Below are 17344 nucleotides of genomic sequence, written 5' to 3'. Positions count from 1 at the left end.
ACAGCCCTAATATATATATATATATATATATATATATATATATATATATATATATATATATATATATATATATGTATGTATGTATATGTACTGTATATATATATGATCTCCATGATCTCCACCAGAGATCCCCTGTCTCCTTTGTTATCTGATGATGAACTACATTTTCCATTACCCATTGCCTGGACTCATTATGGTCTGATTACTTCCACCTGTGTGTGATTAACACCTTTATGCTTGCCTATAAAAGTCTTGTTAGAGTTACACTGCAATTCTTAGTTCTAATTTCTGGTTTCCATGTTATGATTTAGATTTTCTGCCTGTCTCCCTGGATTTCCTTGTTTGCCTGTGTCTTGGACTCTGTTGTTATCTGTAGTGGTGGGCAGATCGAGTCTTCATGGAACAGTGAAACAGTCGAAGCAAATGTGCCAAACAATTCGACACCCGTCTCCACGGTGACCCCTAGTGGTCAGAACAGTGTAAATGCAACAAAAACCTGGGCCAAACATGCATAAAAACACCTTTTACAAATCTATTGCAAATTTGTATTAAAATTAATATCTTTCAAATGCAACTATCTAATTATCTAATAAGATTATCAAGTGTATATATGTTCTTTTATCAATTTTCAGGGTTTGTTTTATTTGTTATATGAATGGCTCAGCTAAACAGGCCAATAAGAGACAATTAACTACCATTACTAATTTGAATTATACCAATGTCTGCTTAAAACATCTAGGTAAACATCAAGTAAAACCCACAGACACTTGCTCATTTACTCCCTTCTCCACTTTTGTTGAAATCTTATGGGCTAACACCAGCTTGAAACAGCCGGCCAATTGTCGTGAAGTATGCAAATACTGACAGGCTCGGGGGCAGTATAAAATGCATGGGTGCGACAATTGCATCAGAATTTCTTTTCTCACGCTGTCATTGTGGAAGCTGCACCAGGAGGACTAGCAAACTTTTTCTTTGAGCATCCGATGGCATCAACTTGCCAGATTTGTGCAGGCCCCATCGACCTGCCTGACGAACATGAGATCTGCGTCACCTGTCTGGGCCTCGCCCATGCCGAGGCGGCCTTCACGGACTCCACGTGCACCCACTGCGCCGAGCTGCCGGTGTGCGCCCTAAGAATCAGGAGGGACCTGGTTCGTGCTATAACGGGGACGAGGCCCACTGCCGCCAGAGAGCCGCTGGTGGGTCCTCCTCTGCCTGGCAGCAAAGAAGACGACGGGGTCTGGAGCCACCGTCATCCATCGTCATTGTGCTCACCTGTCCTTTTCACGGATGCAAGCTTTTGCTGGACTCGTGGTATTCTCAGTCGGGCCTCCTTCAGGCTGCTTCGAGGAGGAGGACTCCATTCTTTCCGGATGTGCCTACTAAATGTAAGCTGGACTCATGTTATTTCCAGTCGGGCCGCCGCCAGGCTGCTTCGAGGAGGAGGACTCCATTCTTTCCAGATGTTCACAAGCACGTGGTGAAGTCGTGGTCTGCACCCCAATCGGTGCACACCTGTGCCTGTTCTCTTCTTCTCTGAGCACGGACCTCAGCCTGCCGTCCAAGCCATGCAGATTCACGGCCCATCAGGCTGACAAGGCCTACGCATCTGAGGATGGAAGCATCAGGGTCAGAGGAGAAGCCCGCACCACGAGAAAGACAGCGCGCCTTCCTTGGCTACCAAGCCTTCATCTTGACCGATCAGTCAAGAGGAGGAGAGAGTTCGCTGGAGGCCCTGCCCCCAAGCGCCGTGTTCTGCATTATGTCCCCATCGTGCACGACCCTGCTCGTGCCCGATCGCCTGCCAGCCTATCCTCCATGGGCCGTTTCCCCGCCAGTGCTTCTAGCCTCGCTGGGGCGGAGCTCCAATCAAAACACGTTGCCAATGGCAACGGCGGCCGTAGAACTAACGTGACCACTGTGTCATTTCCTAGATGCGTGGAGGGCTATTCCGGGCATTTCACTGGGAATAATTCAACAGATATTCTCTTCTGTTCAGACGCAGACCACCCCTGCTTCAATGGCGTGGTCCCGTCACTGACATTGCCCCAAAACGCCCCCGTTCTGAGACAGGAAGTTCTCAGTCTGCTCGAAAAAGGAGCGATAGAGCACGTCCCTCTGAGCGAGCAGAAGAGCATTTTTTACAGTCGCTATTTCGTGGTGCCAAAGAAGGATGGAGGACTTCGTCTGATTATGGACCTGAGACCCATCAAACGAGCACTTCACAAGCTCGCGTTCAGGATGACAACACTGAAGCAAATCCTGGCACAGATCCATCCCGGGGACTGGTTCACATTAGAGTGCGGATCGGGCCGAATTTTTTTGTCCGAGCCCGGCCCGCGTCCGACAGAGCAGTAACCGAACCCGACCCGAGCCCGACAGGCATAAAGATATTTATGTCCGAGCCCGAGTCCGACAGTTAAAATCCCTTTTTTTTTCTCATACTAATGACACATGTACGTTTGTTTGTGTGGAAAACCCGCTTTTATTAAGCAACTGTAGGAAGGCATTCGGAAATGTCAGCAGGATGAGTGCATCAGCGCGCACGGAGCAACAAGCGCACTTAACGCAGGCGCGCATGCACGTGTTTCGTTGTCACGGCTACATAACAAATTTCCGCACACAGGAAGACAGATGTTATGGTAATATTTTACATGTATTTTAATCACAAAAACGAACGTTTGCATCAAGTGAAAGCATCAGGCACATTGGCTACCAACATAATAAGCTGTTTTAAATTTAAAATGTTCAATGCCTTATCGCGCTGATGTGACCGAGCCCGACCCGAACCCGAACATAATTTGTAAATATCTGTCCGAACCCGGCCCGGCCCGTCGGGCTCGGGTCGGGTATCCATCCTCTAGTTCACATCAGTGGATTTAAAGGACACGTACTTCCATATTCAAATTGCGACGCACCACAGGCACTTCCTGAGATTTGCTTTCAAAGGCACGGCATACCAGTATTTAGTGCTTCAGTTTGGGCTGGCCCTAGCCCCCCGCACTTTTTCCAAGTGTGTGGACGCAGCGCTTTCTCCCCTTAGAATGAGCGAAATGCACATTTGGAAATATCTGGACGATTGGCTAATTGTAGCGCACTCAAGGGATGTGAAAATCAGTCACATGGAAAGGCTGCTTCGTCATCTGGATTCGCTGGGACTGCGTGTGAATGTGCAGAAGAGTGTGTTTATTCCGAGTCAGACTATAACATATCTGGGCGTGTGTTTCAACTCGGTGGCGATGCGAGCCAACCTCTCTCAAGAGTGCATAGAGACAATTTCAACGACTCTGCACCGTTTCAGACTGGGCAGGTCTGTTTCACTGAAGGAATTTCAGAGGCTTCTGGGGCTGATGACGGCAGCTTCTTCGGTGTGCCAACTGGGCCTGCTGCATATGCGGCCGCTGCAGTTTTGGCTGAAAACACGAGTCCTGTCGAGGGCGTGGTCTTCAGGTCACACGTGCATTCCGGTCACACACAGTTGCGTCAGAGCTCGGAGACCGTGGCGCAACCCGGATATGTTCAGCCCAGGAGTGCCTTTGGGAATAGTGACACAACGCACCGTGGTATCGTCGGATGCGTCGACCTCAGGTTGGGGAGCAGTTTGCTTGGGCATGCCTGCCTCAGGTCTGTGGTCGGAGTCACAGAGAGAGTGGCACATAAACCGTTTGGAATTAAAGGCGGTGTCCTTAGCCCTGGAAGCTTTTCGGTCGAGGTTGGAGCAGCAGCATGTACTGATTCGAACCAACAACATGTCTGTGGTTTCGTACATAAATCGCCAGGGCGGCAGAGACGGGGCTACGTGCCTAAGTGCCTAAGTCACTCTCTACACCATTCAAAGCGCAGGTTGTTTCCCTGCCCACTTTATCTGCTGAGCTGTCATCCTCACATGACGTTCAGAGCACTGTTTGCCCTGTCAGGGCTTTGCGGATGTATGTGAATCGCTCGGCCGCCTTTCGTCAGTCGGACCAGCTTTTTGTGTGCTTTGGTGGATGTACTAAGGGACGTTCTGTCTCAAAACTGAGATTTTCTCACTGGATTGTGGACGCTATCGCATAGGCTTACGAATGGAAGGGGAAAGATTGTCCCCTTATCATCAGAAATCATTCGACGAGGGCGGTTGCCTTTTTGTGGGCCTGGTCTAGAGGCATGTCTATCCAGGATGTCATGCTGCTGGCTGGTCTTCTCAGAACAGATTTTACAAACTGGATGTACCGTCTGTGGCGTCGCGTGTGCTTTCGGTGAGTTAAGTTTCTTACTCATCTATTGTGAGCTTTATTGTAAATTTCCGCCTATCAGATGCGAGCACTCCTAGCGGTGCGGCTATTCGCTGACTGTCTGTCTCTTCCATGGCTGGTGTAGCTTGACCCCATTTCTCCGGGCTTATCTTCACTACTCTCAGGGCGGGATTTAATACAGTTCCCGCAGCGTTGCTATGCAATGTAGAGTTTTTATATATTATTATATATACAGTGAGGAAAATAAGTATTTGAACACCCTGCTATTTTGCAAGTTCTCCTACTTGGAAATCATGGAGGGGTCTGAAATTGTCATCGTAGGTGCATGTCCACTGTGAGAGACATAATCTAAAAAAAAAAAATCCAGAAATCACAATATATGATTTTTTAACTATTTATTTGTATGATACAGCTGCAAATAAGTATTTGAACACCTGTCTATCAGCTAGAATTCTGACCCTCAAAGACCTGTTAGTCTGCCTTTAAAATGTCCACCTCCACTCCATTTATTATCCTAAATTAGATGCACCTGTTTGAGGTCGTTAGCTGCATAAAGACACCTGTCCACCCCATACAATCAGTAAGAATCCAACTACTAACATGGCCAAGACCAAAGAGCTGTCCAAAGACACTAGAGACAAAATTGTACACCTCCACAAGGCTGGAAAGGGCTACGGGGAAATTGCCAAGCAGCTTGGTGAAAAAAGGTCCACTGTTGGAGCAATCATTAGAAAATGGAAGAAGCTAAACATGACTGTCAATCTCCCTCGGACTGGGGCTCCATGCAAGATCTCACCTCGTGGGGTCTCAGTGATCCTAAGAAAGGTGAGAAATCAGCCCAGAACTACACGGGAGGAGCTGGTCAATGACCTGAAAAGAGCTGGGACCACCGTTTCCAAGGTTACTGTTTGTAATACACTAAGACGTCATGGTTTGAAATCATGCTCAAGGCCCGTCTTAAGTTTGCCAATGACCATTTGGATGATCCAGAGGAGTCATGGGAGAAAGTCATGTGGTCATATGAGACCAAAATATAACTTTTTGGTCATAATTCCACTAAACGTGTTTGGAGGAAGAAGAATGATGAGTACCATCCCAAGAACACCATCCCTACTGTGAAACATGGGGGTGGTAGCATCATGCTTTGGGGGTGTTTTTCTGCACATGGGACAGGGCAACTGCACTGTATTAAGGAGAGGATGACCGGGGCCATGTATTGCGAGATTTTGGGGAACAACCTCCTTCCCTCAGTTAGAGCATTGAAGATGGGTCGAGGCTGGGTCTTCCAACATGACAATGACCCGAAGCACACAGCCAGGATAACCAAGGAGTGGCTCTGTAAGAAGCATATCAAGGTTCTGGCGTGGCCTAGCCAGTCTCCAGACCTAAACCCAATAGAGAATCTTTGGAGGGAGCTCAAACTCCGTGTTTCTCAGCGACAGCCCAGAAACCTGACTGATCTAGAGAAGATCTGTGTGGAGGAGTGGGCCAAAATCCCTCCTGCAGTGTGTGCAAACCTGGTGAAAAACTACAGGAAACATTTGACCTCTGTAATTGCAAACAAAGGCTACTGTACCAAATATTAACATTGATTTTCTCAGGTGTTCAAATACTTATTTGCAGCTGTATCATACAAATAAATAGTTAAAAAATCATACATTGTGATTTCTGGATTTTTTTTTTTTTAGATTATGTCTCTCACAGTGGACATGCACCTAGATGACAATTTCAGACCCCTCCATGATTTCTAAGTGGGAGAACTTGCAAAATAGCAGGGTGTTCAAATACTTATTTTCCTCACTGTATATTATATATTATAACATTATATATATTATTTAATATGTTTTAAATGAACTTACCATACAGGTGGATGTCCAAAGACAAAGCAGCAAAAAACAAATGGAACAGTGTGTTATCCTGTGAACTAAGGCACTGTAATGAGTATTTGTTTTGCAGATGTGACCTAATTGTAACCACATTCTTGTACATCCATCTTTGTGAGGACATTCATTGACACAATACAATCTCATACCTTACCCATCACAACTAGGAGTCTAACCCAAACCTTTACCCTAAACCTAATCCCGAAAACCAAGACTTGATTTTCAAAGAGGCATTTAAGAACCGCCACTGGGTAAAATTGACCCATGGCTGTTTTTCAAATGTACATAACAGATTTTCAATACAATATCCCTATAAAAAAAAGTCACGCAGTCATTGACTTAGGGCTGGGCGATATATCACATGACATTAGGCTTGTTTGAGATGCGCCTTGCCTCGCCTGAAATGTATGCGAGAATAGGCGGCTGCAGTGAGAGGAGGAGTGAAAAAAGCGCAGGCAAGCCGGACAGTTCACTCTTCTCGCAGTGGATCTGACACCTGTGAGATCAAAGATGGATATCGCGGGATTCACGCTCATGCACAGTGTTGCTAATAAACTGGATGTAATTCAAGTTCTGTTGCTTTTATATGAAAATAAATAAAATGAACAAGACACCCAAAGTACTTGTTATTTAATTCCATTCCAAATACATGTTTATCAATATTTTTTTTCTTTAATACAGACATATGTGTTTTTATTTTTTATTTTATTTTTTATAAAAAATTAAATTGCATAACCCAAAGAGATCGCACTGTCTGATAGTTTGGGAATATTCACACATAACATATACACATAAAACATGATATTAGAGTTTTAAAATCAAACATTTTAAAAGAGAACAATACATCACAGTTGTTTAAACCAATGAGCATTAAGCTGTGTCGTCAGCAAGTCGTTTCCCATCGTGCTTTTGATCAGCGCAGTCGGTGGAGAGCAACTGCGCTCGACTGCAGAATCCGACACGTGCGCCTTGCGCTCGCGAGAGATTTTTGACATACATCAGCATGACATCAGAGCAAGGCGGACCGCACTCGGACACATTTCTAACCGGCATGCATCTCGCGCTGATCACCGGTGATCGGTTCTGCGCAGATTTTGCTCATCTCAAACAAGCCTATTGTTAGGCGCATCTCGTCAGTAAAGCCGGTTCCTTGATTAGTAGCCTAGTAAATCACCATCACCTGCTTTCAGATGGTGCGGCATTTACAACACAGAGCCATAGTTAACTGACAAGCTGAGCCATATCGCATTAATTATCGCAGGCGATACGTACGATACGCAGCCCTACATTGACTTTTACTAAAATTGTGTCCAAAGTGCCAGCAGGTCAAATGTAATATTGCCTTTATTTTGATGCAATTTGTTTGATCAATGTGTATGCTTACTGTAAACAGTCATACAATGCATGTTCAAATGTAGATGTTTTAGCCTACTCAAAAATGTTCAAACTTTGTATTAATTATTAATATTTGTTTTGCAATTTTTATCATTTATTGTTCCCTACCGTGTTGCTATTAATTCAAGTCTGCCCGTTTCCTGATAAAAAAAAAAAAAAAAAAAAAAAAAAAAATATATAATAATAATAATATAATAATAATAATAATAATAATAATAATAATAATAATAATAATATATATATATATATATATATATATATATATATATATATATATATATATATATATATATATATATATATATATGTATATATATATATATATTTCCGATCTATGATGTAATGAATAAAACAATTTTTATGATGTCCCCAAGTTTATTAGTGTTCATTTATTCAAATTATAAATGATATAATTTTTTTTAGTTGATCGTTGATGACTAAAAATAATCATTTCATGTCTCTAGACACTTTGTGAAGATGGTGGCATAATACAGTGACATAATACATTTTTTAGCCATATCAATACAGTAGTCATGTGCATGGGTCATTTTTTCCCTCTAGCGATTTTAGGTATACAACGACCCCTGGCGGTTAAAATAGGGTTACCAAAAAGTGAGGACTGGACAAAATGTCCTCACTTTACTAATTTTGTCCTCACTCCACTGGTCTACAACTCAAACTGGTCCTCACAAAAACATTTACAAGTACACAATGAATTACATTTAAAGTAAAAAAAAAAAACAACAACAAAAAAAAACTTTAATTTTGATTTATATTCCATTTTGATTTATATTCTAATCGTATTTATATTCTCAATCATAATAAACTCCCTATAAACAATTATTTACCTGAAGAATTAGCTGTGGGTTGAATGAACATAGTCACATCCGATGGTTTCTGTACAGCAGGGGTCTCCAGACTTGGTCCTGGAGGGCCACTGTCCTAAAGAGTTTAGCTCCGACCCCAACACCTGAAACAGGTGTTAAGAACACTCATTAGTTTCAGCTGTGCACTAATCAATCATCTCATTATCCTCTCACTATTTAAGTTCTGTTCTGTTTGTGTGTCTTTGTCGGGTCTCGCCAGGATTGGTGTTGTGTTGTGTTGTGTTGTGTTGTGTTGTGTTGTGTTGTGTTGTGTTGTGTTGTGTTGTGTTGTGTTGTGTTGTGTTGTGTTGTGTTGTGTTGTGTTGATGGGGAAATTAATCACTGAGTCTTTCCCCTGACTGTTCCGGGAAAAGATTCAAAGCTTCGAGAATGTCGAGAACAGCGCCATCTGGTGCTTATTTAAAATAAAGCAGCCAGAAGCCTGTGTTAGAAGCTCTGGCATGAAGCAACCACAACACACTCCATAGTTTCAATGTTATGTGTACAAAGAAAAGCCTTACATGTTTGAGTTTGATTTGTTCATTAAATAAATTCATTTTCTCACCACACAAACCCATCAACCAGACTGAGCCAACAATGACTCCTTAAATAAGATCTGGGGTTCGAGCCTTCTGACACCCAAAGCGAAACGCGCACGTGGTTGGACAGAAAGTGAGGCTTCATTTGTCTAGTAAACCAATACACACCCCGATACAGGGCTTCACTAGAAATTTTGTCGCATGTGTGATACGCACATTGAAGCTTCAGTGTCATACGTAACATCACTATTGTGTTGTGTTGGGAATACCAGGATCTACATATAGTGGACTTCAACGAGAACCAACATACCAACATTGAAGGTCCAAATTGTAGTTTCAATGCAGCTTCATAGGGCTCTACACGATCCCAGCCGAGGAATAAGGTTCTTATCTAGCGAAACGATTGGGCATTTTCTAAGAAATAAAATAAAAATGTATAAACTTTTTTATATAATCATGTTGAAAGGTCAGGCGGTAAATGGAAAATGTAGGGTAGAGCGAAAAACGTCCGACATCGCTGTTTTACCTTTTCTTTCTTTCTTTTTTTTTTGGTGAAAGGCGTTTGACTTAGTCTTTGCACATTTACTTTGTAAACACTAGGTCTGCACTTCTGTCTATGTCACACGTGACCTTTCAACATGATTACATAATGCGTGGTGCATCAGAGAGGTGGTGCAAGTCGAGCGCTTGTGGTTAAACAGTATGTAAAAATGTCCTTTTTTTATAGAAAATGACAGATCGTTTCGCTAGATAAGATCCTTATTCCTGAAGCTGCATTGAAACTGCAATTTGGACCTTCAACCCATGCGTTGGTTCCCGTTGAAGTCCACTATATGGAGAAAAATCCTGGAATGTTTTCCTCAAAAACCTTAATTTCTTTTCGACTGAAGAAAGAAAGACATGAATATCTTGGATGACGTGGGGGGTGAGTTAATTATCAGTAAATTTTAATTCAGAAGTGAACTAATCCTTTAACAATGACACATGACAGGATCAGGGATAAGGGAATCACATGACAAAACCAGGAACATGACAATGGGAAAACTTCAAAATAAGAGACATGAAAACATGGAGATGAATACAAAACCCAAAAATTTTGTTAAGAATGTAAATTATATTGTGGACTACTATTTTGAAAAGGGAGAAAAATAATTTTGTGGAATGATGTAATGTGTGAGAAGAAGGCTGAATCTGAAATCGCCCCCTATACCCTCAAACAGGCCGTTATTTGAGGGGACAGCCATTGTGGTGTCCGAAACCATGGAGGACGTTATTGAACAACCGATGTACACTCAACGGCCGTCCGAATTCGCTCACTCGTTTTCATTCACTCCTTCAAGTGAACAGTATTAGTGGACTAACGTAGGGAAGAGTGAATGAGGGTATGAGGGCGGTGTCATGTGAAACCCGAGGGAGGGGTTCTTGCAGACCAATCACAGTGCTTGCGGTCTGTGTAGAATTGACGCGTTGTTACATTTTTGGGGAGGTGCACATGAGGGTACACCATAGGCTACATGTGCTACACACAGCCTATGGCGTAAGTTAGACGCAGAAGTATTAATTGGGCTTTAGGCCCATTATATAACTATAGCTCCCTTCCTGGACCTTCGAGGATACCTTTACTGATCAGAAGGTTCAATATGGTTATGGTTAGGAGTAGGAGTAGGTGAGTTTAGGAATAGCAACAAGTAATGTATCCACTTATGATTTTAATAAATATAATCATATACACTGAATATGTTATTGCATACTGTTTTACAATGTAGTACACTGAGGTGGCAATATTTTTTGCCACTATTTGCACCAAGTATAAATTGCATCTATTGCGATTTGCACAGTACAAATAGCCTCTGCCTGTTTTATACCAGATTTTTCATTCTCGAATATATTGTACATTAGCTTTGCAATAATCAAAATGCATCAAAATAGTTTATTTTGTGATCCTTATTTTATATTTCATATCAGTGGTGTAGCAGACAGGCACACACTGTGTGAATAATGCTTTACTTGGGAAACTTTGGCTATGTTTGGAATAACATACTACAATTTTACGACATATAGCAATACCTTTACTATTGATGCAAATTATTATAGTTCATAGCAGGCTTGGCAGAGCCCTATCACGCTAGTCATTTGCTTGAGAACATAAATCCAAACTATAAACTGGCAATACTGGAATTTATTAGCCATGATTACACTGACAATACATGTGTTTAAAAACAAGTTTACACTCCTAAAAATAAAGGTTCTTTATTGACATTGATAATCTCATGAAGAACTTTAACACTGATGGAACCCTTCCATTACACAAAAGGTTCTTTAGATTTTTAAAATGTTTTTCACATCAAGATAAAGATGGTTCTTTTAAAAACTGTTCTCTGAATCATTATTTCACTGAACTATTATTGTTCTCGCGCTATGGCATTTTTTGGTGTTTTTTAAAGTCACCATGAAATCAAAATTGACAATTCTTTATTTCTTTTTTATTTTATTTTATGGAATATTTATGGCAGTATTTATTATAAATGATGTATCTGTTCAAATTCTTTTTTATTATTATTATATTTATTATCAAATAACTTTCCCTTCCTCTTGCAGTGACATCTCTTCTCTTCTCTGATGACATGATTTGCGGTGCGAGGGTGGGAAAACCTGTCACTCACAGTCACATGAACTCACAGCAAGAGCAAACTCCTGTGCACATGGTGTAGATTTTATGCATGTGCACAACTGAGCTGCATTCAGGCCACTTCATCAAATCAACATCCAACCTATTTTTTTTTTAAAAGAATTTAGTCATTTTAAATCTGAGGACTGTGAGCAACATATATCAATATATATATATATCAATATATATATATATATATATATATATATATATATATATATATAAATATATATATATATATATATATATATATATATATATATATATATATATATATATATATCAATATTCATGTATTTTGCTTTTTTTTTTTCCAAATTAATTTATAAACTAAGTTAGTATAGCCTCTGCCTTAAGCGATTTTGTTAACCGGATTCATTACAAAAGCTTCAAATCAAAACAGTGAAACATTTGTAAATCTGATATTTCTAGTTCTGATCTTTAACTGCTAAAAAAAAAAATACTTGACTTGATTATTTGATTACGTTATATAAATATCTACAAAAATAGGTAGGCAATAATAATAATAAACTTTATAGCACCTTTAAAAGTATCATCTCAAAGCGCTTCACAAGAATAGAAACAAAATAAAACATACAATTTTACAAACAATGCATTAATGAAAAAAAAAAAAAAAGATAAAATAAAATACCAAGTAAAAACATACTATAAAATGTTCGATTAATAATAATAATAATAATACTATTCTGCTTGATTAAACTATCTTACTATTTCTGTTGTTTTCCTACAGAAAGTAGGCTATTTGCAGGCATATAATCTTACTATTTTTCTTGCTAAAATCTTAATATGTTTGTGTTTATATGCCTGCAAATACCTAGCATTTGTTTTGCAATAGAATGAATGAAAAAATGAAACACTATTCAAAAATCCTATTTAATTAATTGTTATTTTTCTCCTGTTCAAATTGCTTAAAATGACTAGAAAAAGGGAGACGAGTGCCTGTATTTTAAATGAATGTATGATATCCCGTGATTTTAAGTGATATTATTGTGCAGTCTTCATGTAAATTACTTACAGCCGCACTTTCTGTTTTAAGCCATCTCAACCACTGACATTATGGTGGGGGGCGTTTGAAGTGGCGAAAGCACCAGTCTATTTCCACTGGCTGTGGAGAAGGGGAGGGTCTTTTTTTTACCCCGGACCGAGATTGAATCAGTTCTGTACAGTTGGAGCCGGAGACAGACGGCGCATCGGCGAAAAAAGACGCGCATCACGACGCTCGACTGGAAAACAAGACGCCGGCGGATGTTCGCAGAGTATTGACTGCATTCATAACGGTGACTCGGTTATAATGTACTAATGTCTATTTCGCTACTGTAGTGGTTCTCCATCACCGCAGAACAACATAAGCAAACGTTTCAAAAGGGATTTCTCTTACGGTCGATACTGATGGACGTACAAACGGATATGATATTGTGAACATTCGCGATTTTTTTCTGAGGACTGAGGGGAGAATCCGCGCACTGCAGTGACTCTACATTCAACAATGCACACGACTGGACTGTGGATGTGATGGATATTAAATATATGTCGGCAAACGACGAGACTACATCTAGGTTTTCATTAAGAACAAAGTTTGCTTGCATGGAAACATCGTTTTAATTGATAGTGTGTGTGCAGTTGCTCATTCACTGTAATTGAGTGGTTCAAGCCACTCTATCCTTCAACAGATGAGAAGCAACCAGTTCCTACAACTTCAATTGTCTGTACTTGGGGAAAAGAATGGTGTTTATGACAGAAATCTCAAAACATATCGGAACCATCCCACGAAAATAGTATCCCAGCCTGGAATCGTAATGAAAGTGTTGCGGAGAAAAAGAATAGTACTGTTTATAGCGTATTTTCTGCTGTTAGTTCTCACAATGCTGAACTTGGCTAACTACAGATGGACTAAAGAACCTCAACAGTGTAATCTCCAGATGAGAAGCACTCCGTATCAGGGAAGGTCGGACATCCGATTCCTCTACAGACCATCTCTTGCTAAAAAGAGACAGCTTGTCTACGTTTTGACCACATGGAGATCTGGTTCATCATTTTTTGGAGAGCTATTTAATCAACATCCAGAGGTTTTCTTCTTGTATGAACCTATGTGGCACATCTGGCAGAAGCTGTACCCGGGTGATGCTGTGTCCTTACAGGGAGCAGCGAGGGACATGCTGAGCTCATTGTACCGCTGCGATCTTTCAGTTTTTCAACTGTACAACAGCCCTGGGAGCAAAAACTTCACCTCCCTTGGACTTTTTGGGGCCACACTTAATAAAGTCATCTGCTCGTATCCTCTTTGCTCAGGTTATAGAAAAGAAGTAGTCGGGATGGTGGATGACAAAGTGTGCAAAAAATGTCCCCCACAAAGCCTCAGTCTTTTAGAGGAAGAATGCCTTAAGTACAACACTATAGTCATAAAAGGGGTCCGGGTTCTGGACGTCAATGTTTTGGCGCCCCTTATGGAGGATCCGTCTCTGGATCTGAAGGTGATTCACCTTGTGCGAGATCCCAGAGCCGTGGCCAACTCCAGGATCAAATCGAGGCACGGGCTGATTCGTGAGAACTTGCAGGTGGTCCGAAGCAGGGATCCCAAACTCCGTCGGGTACCCTTTGTGGATCCTGGCCACAAAATTAGTAAAAAAGACGGTGCAGATTACCATTCAGTTGGGGCTATGGAGGTGATATGCGATCAGACGTACAGGAGCCTGAGGACTGCCTTAAATCCACCCAACTGGCTGAAGGGGAAATACCTGGCGGTGCGCTATGAAGATCTGGTGGATAACCCTGTCAAAACGCTCCGGAATGTTTATCAATTTGCCAATCTCAGTGCCAACCTAGACATTGAGTCTTTTGCTCTTAACATGACTAATGGCACAAGCTCTTCCTCAAAGCCATTTATTGTGTCGGCCAGGAACGCGACACAGGCGGCCAGTGCATGGAGAACAGTGTTGAGTATTCAACAGATAAAACAAGTAGAGGAGTACTGCCATAATGCAATGGCCATCCTGGGTTATGAACGTGTAAGAACAGCTGGAGAAGCAAAAGACCTGAGTAAATCTTTATTGACTGCCTCCAAACTGTGACAGAGTTCTTGCACTAGAGATGCTTTCAAAAGCCCACCTGAAACTGTGGATTTGTTTGTTCCAATCAAAGTGCTTTTGAAAGATTTCACTATCGCTTTCTGGAATGTCATAGCTCTTTGTGGTCATTCAATAGCACTGTTAGTTTTTTAAACGAACCAGTAGATATTTGATACAGCAGCATCCGTGAACCACAGCTGGAAAATTTATATTGTACAAAACAAATGTTGCATTGCCCTTTTTTCCCTTAAATGGATGCTTAAGGTTGTTTGGAATGTTCTAGGTCTGTTTTTGAGTTTCAGTCCATTTGCTGTATATTAAATCAAGAAATGAAAATGGAAAATGAGCAACAAAAATACTGATCAAAACTGTTATGCAGAATGCAGGTAATGCTATTTCTTTAGAATTAATTCAAAGACAATCATTAAATTTCACAATGAATGCCAGTGTTATGTGTTGTTTAAGGCATATTTTCTCATTACCAAATAAAATGTTAAAGCAATTCTTTACAAAATCTTAAAAGCTATATTTCATTTCACTGCTTATAGTTCCAGGCTTATTTGACCAAGAAAGCCTTTGAGTCCCTTTTATGTCTACCTTCATCATATTAGGCGAAAATGATTGCATTTTAACGAAGTAAAAAAAAAAAACACTGTAGTTTTAGTTAGTTCTGAGAAAAGATCTAGCAGCATTTGTTGACTGATTTGTTTGGTTTGGTGTTTTGTCATGTAAAGTACACATACATTGTGTACTTTAGTGACATTCGGACATTATATATATATTTCAGAATATAAAAGTATATATAAAAAATATATGTATGTGTACAGTACACACACACACACACACATTTGTGAACAATGTTATATAAACAAAAACTTTTATATTAGATGCGATTAATCATGATTAATCGATTTGACAGCACTAATCAGTGTACACAGTGGGACTTCAGGAACTATGACTATGACTTGATTGTGGAACTATGTGAAGTGTCAGATTTTAGGCAGCTTTTAATCATTTTATGAAAATTGTTTCTTTGAGACACTATAGTGCATGCTTGGAAGAAAACAAATAGGACTAAACCACCAATTTTTCAGCCTAAAAAAAAAAAAAAAATGCAATCATACAGATCAATGTTAGAATAGTAAGTATCCTATTCTATAATAATAATATAATAGTAAACCTATAATAAGTCTTTGGTTATATTTTACCCAAATTAAATGGCAAAACCTACCAAACAACATTTCTGTATTAAATGCAGTTATTTTGAACACACATTTTACTGACAATAATTAAAAAAATAAAATAAATCATGTGATTATGACAGCTCTCTGGATACTAAGAAGAGACAAGGGTCTTTCTTGTACCACAGGTCATTTCCATGGGTATTTAGGAATTCTTTACAGCTTTCATATTTCTCAAAATGAATGGATGTTATATAGAACCATATGTAATTGGCCTTATGGGTTCTGTAGGAAACAGAATGTCTTCAGCTAATCTTGCTTGAAAGTAAAAATAACATGACGTGAAGGCCAATATGGTAATGCATACCCATAATTTGTCTTCTGCCATCCAAGTTAGTCCACACATATTAGGAGCAGTGAGCACACTGCAAACCAGGGACACACAGACCCGGAGCAGTGAGCAGTTATTTTGCTGTGGCGCCCGGGAGTTATTTTGCCTCGCTTACACTCAGTCATTTTCTGCCAGTATTGAGAATCATTCCCCCAACCTTCGGGTTACCAGTCTGACTCTCAAACCATTAGGCCACGACTGTGCTAGCTACCAACACAGTCTGGCTACAAACAGACAGGAACACGCTTGCGCACAGTTTGTTCCCCATGTACATCATAATGACCGGGTACCATAGCATCTCTCTGCTTTCCTCTGATGATGTCTTGTGCAGTTGCCATGACAACAACTCAAGGAGGTGCAGCTATTATTGTGTATGAACTGAAGCAGGTGGTGAAGACTCAACCTTTAGAGATAGAGACAAAGAGAGAGAAGCTGTATACACACTCTTGTTGAATTAATATATGGTCCTACACTTTTGGTGGCATCATCACATGTTGGAATTGTCCATGTCATGACTGGATTAGATGTTATGCCTGTGATATAGGTTTGACTGTAGTTTTTACATTGTGCCTCTTTCACTGCACTTAACAGCATGGATTATGTTCTCTGATACAGGAATAAGATTTGACTCAGTGTGGATACAAGTTTTTTTGGCATTATGCACAGGATACTGAATTTTGATTTAGGCCTACTGCAGAATGACAGGAAGAGGAATATACTCAATTGACTCAAGTAAAATTTTGATACTTTGATACCCTGATACTTTCCCCCCCTCTCCTGGTTAGACATATTTCTCTCAATCATTCAACACTGCCATTGGATTTTAATTTTGTCATTCTGCACCACAAACATATTGTTTTAGGATAGCTTTATAACATCATACAGAATCATCATAATTATGGAGTATGTTAGAGCATTCTGGGAAATAAAGTATATTAAATTATTAAAATAATGCAAATATTGATTTAAATGATTTTTTATGGCATTTCAGTTTTTGATACTGTGTAAAGTTAAGTGTATAATATTGATTGAGTAATTTGTACTGAACATGAAAATCTTTTTGAATTCTATTCCACTTGAATTCAACTATTCCACTTGAA

At 40.1% G+C, this 17344-nt stretch overlaps 2 protein-coding genes across 5 annotated transcripts in view; one reads left to right on the top strand and one right to left on the bottom strand.

The window, feature by feature from the left end:
• The window catches only part of LOC311075475 (NXPE family member 3-like), a 57522-nt gene that overhangs the window by 17236 nt on the left and 22942 nt on the right, over window positions 1–17344 (bottom strand). For 2 of the 4 annotated variants that reach the window (XM_084102920.1, XM_084102921.1), the window contains exon 1: window positions 6095–7645. In XM_084102920.1, coding sequence (XP_083959046.1) covers window positions 6095–6265 — 171 coding nt within the window. In that variant the 5' untranslated portion in view covers window positions 6266–7645. Of the gene's footprint in view, window positions 1–6094; window positions 7646–8361; window positions 8484–17344 lie in introns of those variants that run through there. The other 2 variants (XM_084102922.1, XM_084102923.1) reach the window with 2 other exon arrangements.
• On the top strand, window positions 12654–15176 carry chst2b (carbohydrate (N-acetylglucosamine-6-O) sulfotransferase 2b). The gene has a single exon (XM_084103432.1). It carries the CDS (start codon window positions 13278–13280, stop codon window positions 14673–14675), a length of 1398 nt encoding a protein of 465 aa, XP_083959558.1. The 5' UTR covers window positions 12654–13277; the 3' UTR covers window positions 14676–15176.

This window comes from Abramis brama, assembly GCF_963993115.1.
Source record: "Abramis brama genome assembly, chromosome: 24".
In the NCBI taxonomy this organism is placed as follows: domain Eukaryota; kingdom Metazoa; phylum Chordata; class Actinopteri; order Cypriniformes; family Leuciscidae; genus Abramis; species Abramis brama.
Note: the sequence above shows the minus strand (reverse complement) of the source record. Positions and strands in the feature narration are given on the sequence as shown.

Excerpts from the sequence above, each read along its gene's own strand:
- chst2b (XM_084103432.1), top strand. The coding sequence starts at position 13,278 with ATGAGAAGCAACCAGTTCCTACAACTTCAATTGTCTGTACTTGGGGAA.